General features: G+C 33.7%; 2 protein-coding genes across 3 annotated transcripts; both read left to right on the top strand.

Moving 5' to 3' along the window:
- The first annotated feature begins 213 nt into the window (after positions 1 to 213).
- On the top strand, positions 214 to 9,848 carry LOC100245686 (uncharacterized). Of its 2 annotated transcripts, XM_002268508.4 has the most exons (5): positions 214 to 378; positions 6,564 to 6,677; positions 8,435 to 8,514; positions 8,911 to 9,035; positions 9,502 to 9,848. In XM_002268508.4, exons 1-5 carry the CDS (start codon positions 326 to 328, stop codon positions 9,571 to 9,573), a joined length of 444 nt encoding a protein of 147 aa, XP_002268544.1. In that variant the 5' UTR covers positions 214 to 325; the 3' UTR covers positions 9,574 to 9,848. The 2 variants fall into 2 exon arrangements, with proteins under 2 accessions (XP_002268544.1, XP_059595527.1); XM_059739544.1 differs by having other exon boundaries at positions 236 to 378; positions 8,911 to 9,848.
- A 281-nt stretch (positions 9,849 to 10,129) lies between these two features.
- Positions 10,130 to 12,449, top strand: LOC100268133 (SPX domain-containing protein 1). The gene is made up of 3 exons (XM_010656480.3): positions 10,130 to 11,183; positions 11,275 to 11,398; positions 11,932 to 12,449. Exons 1-3 carry the CDS (start codon positions 10,884 to 10,886, stop codon positions 12,147 to 12,149), a joined length of 642 nt encoding a protein of 213 aa, XP_010654782.1. The 5' UTR covers positions 10,130 to 10,883; the 3' UTR covers positions 12,150 to 12,449.
- The last annotated feature ends 839 nt before the right edge of the window (positions 12,450 to 13,288 follow it).

The raw sequence follows: 13,288 nt of genomic DNA, 5'->3' as shown, positions 1-13,288 counted from the left end.
ATACAATTTAAATTAAATATGATCATATACACATCAAATTCGTATCTATATGCATAATTCATTTAATGAAGAATTGTTATTGGATTAATTTTGTATAATAATATTTGATCCAAATTGATTTATTTAATAATATTGTTGATTAACTTGATTATAATTATAATATAGTCGGCCCATAATTTTAAATAAATAATTCAATTAAATCATAAATATATCATATTAAAGGGCATTTTGGTAATCACATCTTGTAATTTCTGGAAGCCTTGCATCGAAGTGGGAGAGAGAGAGAGAGAAGACAGAGAGGGAGGGAGATCCAGAGAGAGCAAACATGCTGCTGGCGGTTCTATTCGCCAACTCAGAAGGCAACATATTAGTCGAACGGTACGCCGGATCATCTTTGCCGTTGATTTTTCTTGATCATCATCGTCTTTTTTCCATTCAACAATACTCATCTTCTTCATGTTTCCTATACATACCAGATCTATCTCATTACCAATGTTATGTTTGATTGTTATTTTTATTTTCAACATTTAGTTTGGTAATATTGATTTGGAATACTCTTTTCTGATTATGGTTGATTGGTTTTGTTGGGAGATTTGTGATTGTTTGGTATTGGATTGGATCTTGGTTTGCCTTTTGGGTGTTCTATGATAATTCAACGAGGGGTCTTGCACTGGAGCTGAGATGGGTTGATTATGATTTTGGTGGAATTCAATTTTCCATTTTATGTCGAAACATTTTTTTTTTCTTTCTTATTTTTCCTCCTTTTGCTTGATATTTAGGTAATAAAAAAAAAAAAAAGATACAGAATCCACCCCAAGGCCTAGGCTGAATCCAAAGAATCCATAAAGCCCGAGAAAGATTACCCACAACCTTGAAGAAGGCAATATTTTCAAATTGTTCTTGAAGTTTTATAAATTTTAAGTGTATCCACTAACATAATATGCTCAATTCTGCAAAAATGATTCTTAATTCTTAAAATTTACTCTTATTTTTTACCTATTCATAAAATTGCCCATGACCTCCAACTCTCAACCATTGGGAGCTCTAAAAAAATTGAGATTCCATTGCATCTCGTCCTTGAACACAGGATCAAATTGCCTAGCATCACAACAACAGTCATGCCCATAGGGCACACTCTCATTTTTCTGAAGTCTTAACAATAAATGCATGATAACCTCAGACACCAACTCTATTACACTTTTTGACCTAACTACCTTGATACCCTGCTCATATAGTCATCACTGAATTTCTACACTTAATATCTTCTTTCAAAGTCCATCCCTTTTTATGCTAACTGCAACAACTACTTTACTAATAAAGTTCCTTTCATGATCACCAATGACCTCCAAACTCCTTGCCTCAGTTGAAAGTAGAAATAGTGTCCCAAGTAACCCCAGTCAAGTTCTTCACCCTAATCTGTCTGAAGGAAAGTTCATTAAAACTTTCCAACTGTTAATCAAGGACTTGGAAATAAGGTAAGAGGATATCCTGTTTGACCCCTATTTGTTTTTGGGTAAATTCATGAGTAGTTTAGTGGAGGAAGGTCTTATGCAAGGATTCTAGATCTGGTTTTTTGATGAACGGGGAGTAACAATTTCACATTTGTTGCTTGCCGATGATATGGTCTTGTTTTGTGGAGCAGATAGAACGCAATTGTTGTATGTCAGGAGTTCCAGTTGGCTTTTATAAGCAGTTTTTGGGCAAAAAATAAAATTTGGAAACAGCATTATGATTCCTCAGGGCTGGTGGAGGATATTCATGTTCTGGTTTCACCTGTTCCCTGTGGTGTGGACCAGTTGGCATCATCCTGTTTGGAACTTCCTCTAGGGTCATTTGGAGGTGGTATCAGTGCTGGAGTTTGTAGTGAAATGATATCAAAAAATTTGCAATGTTGAAGAAGCAACATTTTTTGAGGGATAGATTGACACTAATTTTTCATATAAGGCACTCTGTTGAGCTTATTGGTGTATTTTATATGTTTATTTAAGATTTTCGGCCTGGGTAAGAAATAAATTAAAAAATATTCAACAAGAGGTTTTTTTGTGGTGGGATGGAAACAAGACTCACTTGGTCAGATGGAAAGTAGTTTCTTTACTTGAGGAGGTCCCTTGGTATTAGATATTGAGTGCTTCAATAAGTTTTTTGGCTAACTTCCTATGGTGGTTTGTGAGTGAGGGAGAGAATTTATGGAGAAGAATAATGGTGGGCAAGTTTAACGAAAAAGAGAAGGTTTATTGTCTACAGACGGTAAGAACCCTTGTGTGAAGGAGCTCTAGAAGTACTTTAGGAGTGGTTGGACCGAGTTAGCTGAATTTACTATTTTAGAATTGGAAATGAACAAAGAGTAAAGTTTTGGCACAAATGTTTGATGGAGCAATGTTCTCTTCAAAAGTTGTTTCAGGATGAAGATAATGGGTACAATTGGAAGATTATTGGAGCATTGAGGAGGGTGTTGGTCAATATTGTGAAATCTTAGGTTTCTTAGAAATTATCATGATTGAGAATTGAGAATGTTGGATTCTTTCTTCGGTTGTCATATTGTTCTGGCAACTTTGGGGAGTAGAGAGGATACTTTTTGGTGGCAGGTAGCAAAAACTGTCTGCTTATTTTTAGCCTTTAACTTCTTACGGAAATGCTTCTTTTCTGGTTTCACATTTGTTGGCACGTTGTGCCCTCTGCAGCTCAGCTGAACTGGCAAAGTCTCCCACTCAACAATGAGAGCTCCCAAGTGTGAGTTCGGGCTTACCCAAGGACATGGTCCTTGGTGGAGGATTGTGTATTCATGGTTTTCTTTGGTCCTTTGAAGTGGGGCCAGTGGGTCTGTGTTATAAAAACAATGTGTCAGGATCTTGTCTTCCTTCTAAAGTGGCATTTTTGGACTTAACTGATAGGTTGTGAGGGTATTGAATTTGTTTGTATTCCATCCATTTCCTTTTTTTTCTGTCATGATATATTTGGATTTTTTTTTCTTGCTTTTCTTTTGGTTGTTGCTGGTATATATCATGTGTACATAAGCTGCACCTTTTCTTTTCTTGTATTTCTTAAGTAAATTTTTATTGTGTTGCTGAAGTGCATTTGTCTTTCTTTTCTTTTCATTTTTCCTCTTCCCTTTTTTCTACTGCTTTTTTTTTTTCATCTTCCTTTCCTTTTCCTGTTATGAATCCTGTGTGCAATATGCTCACCCCTCAGTGCATCTCAATTCATTTTGTTTGCTTCTCAAATAAGGCTAGAAATCAAGGTCAGCCATACCCCTAAAAACCTGCTAGAGTTCTTTCAAATGTGTCAATAGCTGAGTACCAATTCATTTCAAACATAAAGACCTTCTATAAAAGAAGGAGAAGACAAGGGAAACATGTAGATGGCCCAAAAGATGTAAAATCCTTAGCATTCCTGACCTCACTCAATAGCCGATTTCAATTTGTTCAACTGGGTATATTTGGCAAGGGATTACATAGAATATGTTGTTTGTTGATGGGATATTATAGGAATTGTAATTCTTTGAAATTTATGATTACAAGTGGGAGATTAATGATGATTGATTGCAGGACATTGAGCGTTTTCTTTATCTTGAAATTATTCATCCATAGTAGGGACTAGAGTAAGCACCCTCATTGAATTGGAGTGGTATAGACAAACTGGAGTAGTTGTTGGTATTTTCATTGTTGAATGATTAGTGCAGGCCTATCAGATGAAGGAAGGATTTCATCAGGTGACATGAGGCTAATCATGCTTTATGATGCATAATTCCTTGTTATCATTACTAAACTCAGTCAATGAGGGCAAGTTGGGCACTGAATGAGAAGTTTGAGGTGGATGAGTAATGAGACTGCAAAGTTTAATCATGATATTATTCTGTCATTTCATTTGTAAGAAGTTTGAGGTAACCCCTAATAATGGAAGTATGAGAGAGTTGAATATAGGACCGTAAAAATTTCCACAACTAGAGAAGCTTTTCTTTGTTGTATAATGAGATGGGTGATCAAAAAGATCAAAGAAAGGAAAGAAAGGAAAAGATAGATCCTTGGCAATCACACCAAGATTCCTAAACAATCAATCATACCTAGGATTTCCTAAGCAATCACACTTAAATGAAAACAAAAGAAAAAATATAGGTCTATAGCAACCACACAAAGGCAATCACAACTTTAGGAAACTTGATTGCTACTAAATTCTTGATGAATTTTATTCATTGAATTTGAAAGACTATATAGATTTACATAGACTTGGGAATATTACTTGTTTTCCTAATCAAATTATAAACTAGAATAAATAGAAATTTAACTAAAAGATAAACTATTAACACTAATTCTAATAAAATAAAAACAAACTCCAACTAAAACTATGAGATAATACATTTATCTAAAAGCTTTTTTACTGAATATCTTTCCTTATCATTCTCCTGAGCTTGGAAAAACTCTACTTTGGCAATGAAAGCAAATGATACCTAAGTTCATGGAAGGAAACATTAACCTCATCAAGTTATAATGCTGTGAGTAGGCTTTGATACCAAATTGATGCAGCACTGTAAAACTTTCCGGTACTATAGCAATTATTTCTTTGTTTTATGGTGGGATGAGAGATCAAAGAGGACAAAACAAAGGGAAAGAAAAGAAAAAAAAGGATTATTGGCAATCACACCTTTAAGACGCTATATAATTACTAAATTCTCAGTAAATTATATTCATTAACAAATGTAAGACTACATAGGTTTTTTATAGACTCATGAAACTCCTTTTCCTAATAAGACTAAGGGGTGGTTGTTTTTTTTTACTTAAGTCTTAAAACAACTTGCTCTAAGACTTAAGTCATTTTTAGAGGAGTTTGTTTTTTTAACTTTTTACTTTTTTTAAGACAATTTTGTCTTGATGAAAAAGGTAAAATTTTTAATTTTTATCTTAATGGAAAAGTCTCTTGTTCTCATTTCTCTTTTCAACCTTTAACTTTGTTAATACTCAAATCCAATTTCTCAAAATAAATAAAATTTATTTTTAAAAATTTTGATAACGCTTGTCTTAAAAATAAATTCAACTAACTCAATTTATGTAATTAGATGAGAAATGAATTTACTACAAATTAGTAAAGTTATTCAGAAAAAACTGAATATGATTGAAATAAGTTTTGTTTTTATCCAAATTTCTTTTGTTTCTCAAGAAAATTTAGACCTAAAATTTTCTCTTGATCATTACTCAATAGCAAAACTAATAAAATAAAAATCACTTAATTTGGATTAAAAAAAAAAAAGAATCTGATTTAAAATAAATTCACAAAATTCCAAAACTAAAATCAAAATTCACTCTCACGCACCACTCTTTTTGCCTCATAATTCATCTACTTCTCAATGAAATTAAATTACATGAATTTTTGTAAATTCCTTATTTAAAAACAAATATAAACAATGTTGAAGTAATAACTTTTGGATTAGAAATGAAATTACTACTAAATTTAAATTTTCATTTTCTTATCATGTGAAAAAACAAAACAAACTATCATAAATTCCACTGAAATTCATTTAATTAGAACTCCAAAATATACTTCACCCTTATTTAAATATCCACTAGAATCAACAATTCCAATTAATTTGGAAAAATAAAAAGTTAGGATTTGATATTTTTTTTTCAAATTAAAAATCCAAAAATTTATGAATTAATCTTAATAATGGAACACATATTTCAATCACAAATCCATAAATTTGAAGATACACCACATCAAAACGAATGATAACTTAGAAAATTTGTAATATTTTTTTTAGCAACCAAGCATAATTAAAAATCGTAATTATTATGCAATTACTAATTTGCTAACTAATCACATACTAAATCATTATAAAATTTGATTATAGTGATAAACTAATGATATTTTGGGATATTTAGAAATTTGTTAAATTATAATTTTATTTTTCAAATTATCAGTTTTCAAATTAAAATAAGAAGAAATATAGTAATTAATTTTATAAATGTGTTTAACATGTACAAATAAATAGATTGAACACTTAACAATATTAAGAGTCTAAGGCATTAACAAAAACAAACAACTTTATACTTTACAATATTCAAACACTATTAAAAACAAACAGTTGAAACACTTAATGATATTTAGCTCTATTCAGATCAGATTTCATATAAAAAAACAAATACTACCAAGACTCTATTCTACTAAAATATAAAACATACTCCAACTAAAACTATGAAATACTAAAATTACTAAAGCTATTTTGTTGAATATTGTATCCCATCAAAGTTGATTTCCATGGTGTGATTTTGTTTGAGGTAGACTACGGTTGTTGAAACTGCATTAGGAAGGAGTCATGTGGTTTTTGTTTGTTCAATCGACCTTAAATGGTAAGGAGGCGGCTTTGTTAAGTTGGATTGAATTATTTAGATGGTTCAAATGTTATATGTTGTTATAAAAGAAGGAAATGTTTTTGGATTTACCAAACATAAATTTTAGTTTGGTTTCAGATATGATGAATGAATGAATAGCTTTGCTTCAGAAATGACTGCTGAATTTGATCATGTATGGTAAGATTGTTGAATTACTGATTTAAGGTTTATGCTGTATTGCAGATTTAGTGGAGTCCCAGCAGAAGAACGGCTGCATTGGAGATCTTTCTTGGTTAAATTGGGAGCGGACAATCTTAAAGGCGTAAAAAATGAGGAGCTTCTTGTTGCTTGCCACAAGTACGGGTGTTGCTAGTGCATTCTAAACTTTCAGATGTGTGTGTGTGTTTTTTTTACCGGTCAACCATGTGATGCCCCTCTTTCCATTTGAATATATTTCTTGTAGATGTCCCACTTATTCAACTCAAGAAGCCTAAAACCCCAACTCCTTGAATTTGGATGCATGAGTGAATAGGTGGCACATCTACATCAGATGTATTCTTGTGACCAATATTAAATATTCATACTAGGATAGATCATCTCATTTCTGTTTTCAATCATCATTTCATTGTTAACTCCGTTTCACATAGCAAACTTCTGCCCTCACGATGCACTGTCTTGTATCCTTGCTATTTTATTACTAGAATCAGAACTGGAGGAATGTCTCCTTGAATATGTTTAGGCATTTGGTGAAATTCTGGGATTTTTCATTCATGTGAGCAGTGGCAGAGCCAGAGAAAGAGCCAAGGGGGGGAACATATGAACTTTAGTTCCTCAGGGGGAGGGGGCAGAACGAGACCAAAATGCTCTTATAGCCTAGTGGTAACCATGTTTACTTTGCATAATCTTGGGCCTGGATCAAAACCCATTAATTAGCAGTATTTTTCTTTCAAAAATTTGAGGGGGGGCATTTAACCACACCACACCCCCTCCCCCCCCCCCCCCCCCCCCCCGGGCATAGCCTGGCTCCGCCCCTGCATGTGAGTGGTGAAAATGTGCTCATAAATCTTCACTAATCTGGTGTCAGTTCACTGCTTGGATGAATGAATGAATTTTCTGTAGTTTCATCATTCTAACAATCATAAATATCCAATATTTTAAGAATATCCCAATTGTTCAATTTTGTTTCACTCATCCAAAATTTTCCATCGGTTTGTTATTTAGATTTATCCACCCCAAATTTTGGGGCTGTTATCAGCTACATGTAGTCAGTCCCTACTTCATCAGAATTCTGTGATAAGATCCCCAAACTCTCTCCCTGTTCTTTCTTTTTGTTATTATCATGTTCTGTAGGCATGAAGGGTATTTATGTCATTTCATCAACAATCAGAAGAATTGGAACTGCTTGATCATTCTTTAGGCATCTCCAGTTCATCATGATTCAAGTCCTGTAGGGTAGTTGTTACTTCACCAATGATCAGAACAACTGGAACTGCTCAGCTATGTCTTCATATGGAGCAGGGAGATTGGTAACTGGAGGAGCTCGATCCACTGCTTTTATAGATATCTTAGACCATGGTGCATAACAATTTGTACAAACTAGAACTCTGAAATATCCAGTTAGTTGGATGAACCAATCTGCTGAACCACCTTGTGCACTTTGAAAAATATAACCTCCACCTTGCAAATTCAAAATTTAGGCAATGATAGTTTTTTTTTTTTTGATAAGCAAAATTTAGACAATGATAGTTGACTTAAGTGTTATATTAAGTCACTGTTCGAGTTTGTAGGTTGGTTGGGGTCTAATCAAGGGAGGGAGTGGTTTTTTGTATTTTCCCTTGTTTGGGCTAGGCTTTTTGTTTTCCTTTTATACAACCTGTGTACCTTGGTGTATAAGCCTTTTAATTAATATATTTTCCGTCTTGCTTACTTATCAAAAAAGATAAATTTAGAATGCATTTGACAGTGATTTTAAGAAGTATTTTCAGTCTTTCTAATACTTTAAAAATAAAAATTTCCTAGTGTTAGAAAGGCCAAAAACACCTTGTAGAATCAGTACCAAACGTACTCTTAGTCACTAATTTGTACTTGGATTAATCCGATGTTCCCTGTATCAGATCAGTGTATATCGTTTACACGGTGCTCGGAGATGTCAGCATCTATGTTGTGGGCAAGGATGAGTATGATGAACTTGCTTGTAAGTATATTCATTTGGGTTCTTTTAGCTACACCATGAATTTAAGCAAGGATAGGCAGAAGCTATCTGACTTTCAAAGTGACAACTTCACCTCTCCCTGTTGAATTGGTTGAGCTCCTCAACAGCCTTTTGCTCCTTACAGCTTGTCATTCTCCCATGTGCATCAAAGCATGGAAGAGCAATGCAACTGTTTCATTGGGGAGGGAAACAGATGGATTACTAAAGTAATCCTCTGACTTCTAGAGAAATATTGTACTACCTTTCCCATTGTAATGCGGTGTTATATCATTAGCTAAAGAATGGCACTTTCATTTATAGCAGAGTTGTTGACCTTTTAAGATTCTTGATCCCATTGCTGATTTTTTAATTACCTTTTTCTGGTTGATTTCTTTGAAGTGGCAGAAGTGATCTTTGTTATAATCTCATCTGTGAAAGATGTCTGTGGGAAGCCTCCAACTGAGCGCCTCTTCCTTGATAAGTACGGAAAGATATGCTTATGTCTGGACGAAATTGTTTGGAAGGTGAGGGGATGCATCAAATTTTTTGCAACCTATAAAGGCTTTTGTCTCTCTACTATCAGTACTATAAGAATCACACATAACTCTGTTCAGCAAAGAAATAAACAAATAAACATATTAACTTAGCTCTGGAATGCTCTCACTACTCAATCCCAATTCCACGATGGAAACCACTGAGGAATCTGCAAATTCCCATGGAATTCAATGGTGATTCCTACATCTTTCAAAATAATGTTCCACCAATCTCGTATCAGTTAGTAAAAGCCTATGGCATTTGTCATCCTTAAAACAAGGGTAACTTTGTGAAATCTCTGGTTTAATTATCCAGTGTCATAATGGTATTCTTTCATAATGTCTTACTTTTTACCCCTCTCAACACTTTAGGCAGCTATGCCTTTTGGCTGCCTTTTATATTGCATTATGGTGCTGAGTATTTTCTTGATCCATTTCTTGCCTTTATTTTCTGAAGGGAATGCTGGAGAATGCTGACAAAGACAGAATCAGGAGACTGACAAGGTTGAAACCTCCAACTGAGTTCTGAACTTGAAGCATCTGCCCATCATCGGCCTATAAGAATAGCGCATAGCAAGGCATCTGTCTTTCATGCTTGACAGCTAGATTTTATTTTCAGACCTGAATTCTGGATGATCTTTTGTCATTTGTCTTCATGAGTGGAGACAAGTTTGTGTGATCCACTGTGTGCTGATTAATGAGGAAATACAATGACTCATATTGTTTTGTGATTTGGAATTCCAACAGAATGTAGACATTTCGTATGTGGTTTTTTAAAGATTATTAGAAACAATTTCACTGAAACTGCTCAGAATATGAAATTCTAGTTTTGTCTCCGCTTGGACCATTGTTTATTTGTGACTATCTGAAGCGAAGGTGCAAAGCACTTTTCTGGAGGAAATGCTTTCATTCACATCATCCGAGTAGCTACCATGAGAACGATTTTCTACTAAATAGATGGGATCATTATATATGAATGGGCTAGGAATTCTTATCTTTGCTTGCCCTGGATTCGTTTCCGTTTAGTGGGCAGAAGAAGAATCTTATAAGTCAATTAGCTCATAAGGACCACCATTGTATAACCAATGCCGTTGATTACTATTCTCTCTTGTATCATAGTGAAAGATACTGAAATTTAGGGGGCACCTCTGGAAGCTGTAAAGACCATAGAAACTATGTCTGTCTGATTTGATTGTCTTGTTCTAGGAGATTGGGATGGGATATGCTGGGAATCATGCTGGTATTTTATGGTGATAATAATCTTTTTTTGTTCCCAGTGCATCAAATTGAAATATCCCAAGTTTTATGCTGTTTTCTGGCCTACATTGCAATCATCGGTTTGACCCCATTGACACTGGATCAAAGATCTGGCCAGTTCTGTGTAGATGTGCTCTCTTTTGGTCACCTTGTTTTACATGCATGTTTTTTTAGTCTAGAAGAGGCGATTTTGTTGTATTATCCGGCTATTTATTTAGTTTTTCGTCATGTAACCCTTGTCTGATAAGGACTTCAGCTTATGGAGTCATTAGACTGATGATAAACCCAATATTGATGTTGTCATTGATGTTGCATCCCCCACAATAAAATACAAGAGAGTAGATGGTTCCAAAAACTTGTTCCCATAGTTATACCTGCTTGATGTTTCCATTGTAACAATGCAGGCTGTTTCCTCCTTGGTTACTATGCCTTTCTACTTAGTTCATCAACATTAAAAAATTACTGTGAGGAGAATATTTGCAATCAAATTAGAGTATATGCTGCCTTGATGGCGGTTTATATGAGCCCTTCATTCTCTTCAGCTTCTTCACCACTGCTAGGTGAGGTGTCTGAGGAGGAGATATGAAGTTCGGAAAGAGGCTTCGCTGGGAGGTTGAGGAAACCATTCCTGAATGGAGAAGTGAGTTTATATCTTACAAGCAATTGAAGAAGCTGCTAAATCAGATTGATCTTGAGTTGAGGGAAACCGATGGGTCTAACAAAAGGCCAAGGTTTACCACTTTTGATGGCTTAGGTGTTGGAGGAAGGTATGTGCATATGATGAGGGAGGACAAGGGTTTTATCCGATTGTTTGAAGGTGAAATTGAGAAGGTGAATACCTTCTTTGTTGATAAGGAAGAAGATTATATCATCAAACTAAAGGTATTTTTTTATATTCTGCCTATGGCTCTTCATCTTTTAAGATAATTTTTCTGTGAAATGAGACTGGTTTGTTTTATTATTGCAAGTGCAGGAGCTACAAGAAATGGTGGCAAATCTGGATGTTGATGGAGATATATTAGAAGTGCAGAGGCATATTTTGGACTTTCATGGAGAGATGGTTTTACTGTTGCATTACTCTCTTACTAACTTTACAGGTGCATTTTTTCTCTATTAATTTGCAGCAATATTAGAAGTTAAAATTAGCCAAAAAAAGTACACTAATTTTGGAAGGAATTTTCACAATTTTTGAGCTAGCTTTATTTGACTATATTAGTGATGTGATATCCCACATCGAGTAGGAAAAGAAGTTTTTAAAACTATATATGTAATATGTTCTTCAAACATGTAAACGTATTTTAAAACCATGAGGATTCATTGAGCCCAACATGAACATATATGGGAATAAGGGAGTGGATCCTATAAGGCATGCCCTGCCCCGTGCGGAAGGAGTGATTATGATATTTGGATAGGGGAAAAAGGTTTCGATACTATATATGTAGTGAGTTCCTTGACACTATATATATTTTTAAAATTGTAAGGGCCTGTTTGATTCAAAATGGACAATTTCTACATGGGGGAGCGGGTCAGTATAAGTGTGTATGGAGTTGAGTTGTTTCATAGATTTAATTTTTATGTAACATCCAAACAGACAAATACAATCACATCTAGCATATTACATTATAAACAGGATTCATGAAGATAGTGAAGAAGCACTACAAGAAGATAGTAGAGAAGCAGAGGCAGCATAGGGTGGCTCACCATTACATACATTTCATGCCTAAGGTTATGCAGCAGCCATTCTTCTCTACTGACCTGCTCTACAAACTTATGAAGGAATGTGAAGCAATGCTTGACCACCTCTTTCTGATAAACAACCCACCAGACCATTCTGATGATGACCTTTGAGGTAGATGGAGATAAGGAGGTTTCTGGTTTGATCTCATTTATCTAAAGAAAAGTAAGTCAGAAGGGTAGAGCTTAAATGGAGTAGGAAGTTCAACACCATGCCCTTGCTCTTAGGCATGGCAGCTTTGCTTTCTTCCATTGTTAGATGATATATATATATATATATATATATATATATATGTAGATGTGGTAAAATTAATGCTTCAAAATCTGGCTCCTTTGTTCTCCAAGTGAACTCTTTCCATTGTACTTCGTTTAGTAAACCATCCAAATAGTATAAAAGTAGGAAAGTTGTAAACATATCTTCAATGGGTTTGATTTATTTTGAGTTGGACCAAGTATGCAAAAATATTAGGGGTGTTTGATAATTGTTGTAAAAAATAATTCTAAAAAATAGTTTTTAAAATGGTTTTTGAAAACTGTTTTCTAATTTTTGTAGAATAAAAGTTTATTTAGAAACCTAAAATGTTTTCAGTATGCTTTTAATATTTTTAAAAATAATTTTTATATTTAGTGTTTTATTTTTAATTATTCTATATGTATGTATAATATTTCTTAAAACAATCATAAGAAAATAATTGAAAACAACTAAAAGATGTTATCTGTTTGTTTTCTATTTTAAAAATAAAAAAACATAAAATAATTTTTAGTTGTCAAACGTTCTTTTTATGTTTTTTGTTTTAGAAAATATAAAATTGTTCTAAAAAATAATTCACAAGCAAGTCTTTAGTGAGGACACCCAAACCTCCTTTGTGGGAGACATGGATGGTATCTTCGAGGAAAGGAGTATGAGGTCAATACAAAAGTGCACTCCCTTCTACACGAAATAATTCTCTTTGAAAGTTCCATATTCAAGATTTAAGTGATGGTGATGGTGTTGGTGCAAGGATCAAAATATCGAACATGTGAAAATAAATCTTGATGATTGAGTTTTATAGAAATATCATATGGAAATCCCAAAAAGTATCAACCAAAACAGAATAAAAATATTGGAAAAATGATTGAACAAAAAATAATACATATATTGGCTTGTGTATAAAACAAATTGAATCATAAAATAATAATTTTATTTACTTTGGATGTATTCAAATATAGAAAGAAATGATGATATATTTATAATTTTTTGTTTAAAAATGTTT

This window comes from Vitis vinifera, chromosome 9 (assembly GCF_030704535.1).
Source record: "Vitis vinifera cultivar Pinot Noir 40024 chromosome 9, ASM3070453v1".
In the NCBI taxonomy this organism is placed as follows: domain Eukaryota; kingdom Viridiplantae; phylum Streptophyta; class Magnoliopsida; order Vitales; family Vitaceae; genus Vitis; species Vitis vinifera.
This window is presented reverse-complemented; position numbering and strand designations above follow the sequence as displayed.

Bases quoted from the DNA above. Each gene is read 5' to 3' on its own strand.
- LOC100245686 (XM_059739544.1), top strand. From the start codon at position 326: ATGCTGCTGGCGGTTCTATTCGCCAACTCAGAAGGCAACATATTAGTC. The intron at 6,678-8,434 runs GTACGGGTGTTG...TCCCTGTATCAG, and splicing joins CTTCTTGTTGCTTGCCACAA to ATCAGTGTATATCGTTTACA. The intron at 8,515-8,910 runs GTAAGTATATTC...ATTTCTTTGAAG, and splicing joins TGAGTATGATGAACTTGCTT to TGGCAGAAGTGATCTTTGTT.
- LOC100268133 (XM_010656480.3), top strand. From the start codon at position 10,884: ATGAAGTTCGGAAAGAGGCTTCGCTGGGAGGTTGAGGAAACCATTCCT. The intron at 11,184-11,274 runs GTATTTTTTTAT...TTGCAAGTGCAG, and splicing joins ATTATATCATCAAACTAAAG to GAGCTACAAGAAATGGTGGC. The intron at 11,399-11,931 runs GTGCATTTTTTC...CATTATAAACAG, and splicing joins CTCTCTTACTAACTTTACAG to GATTCATGAAGATAGTGAAG.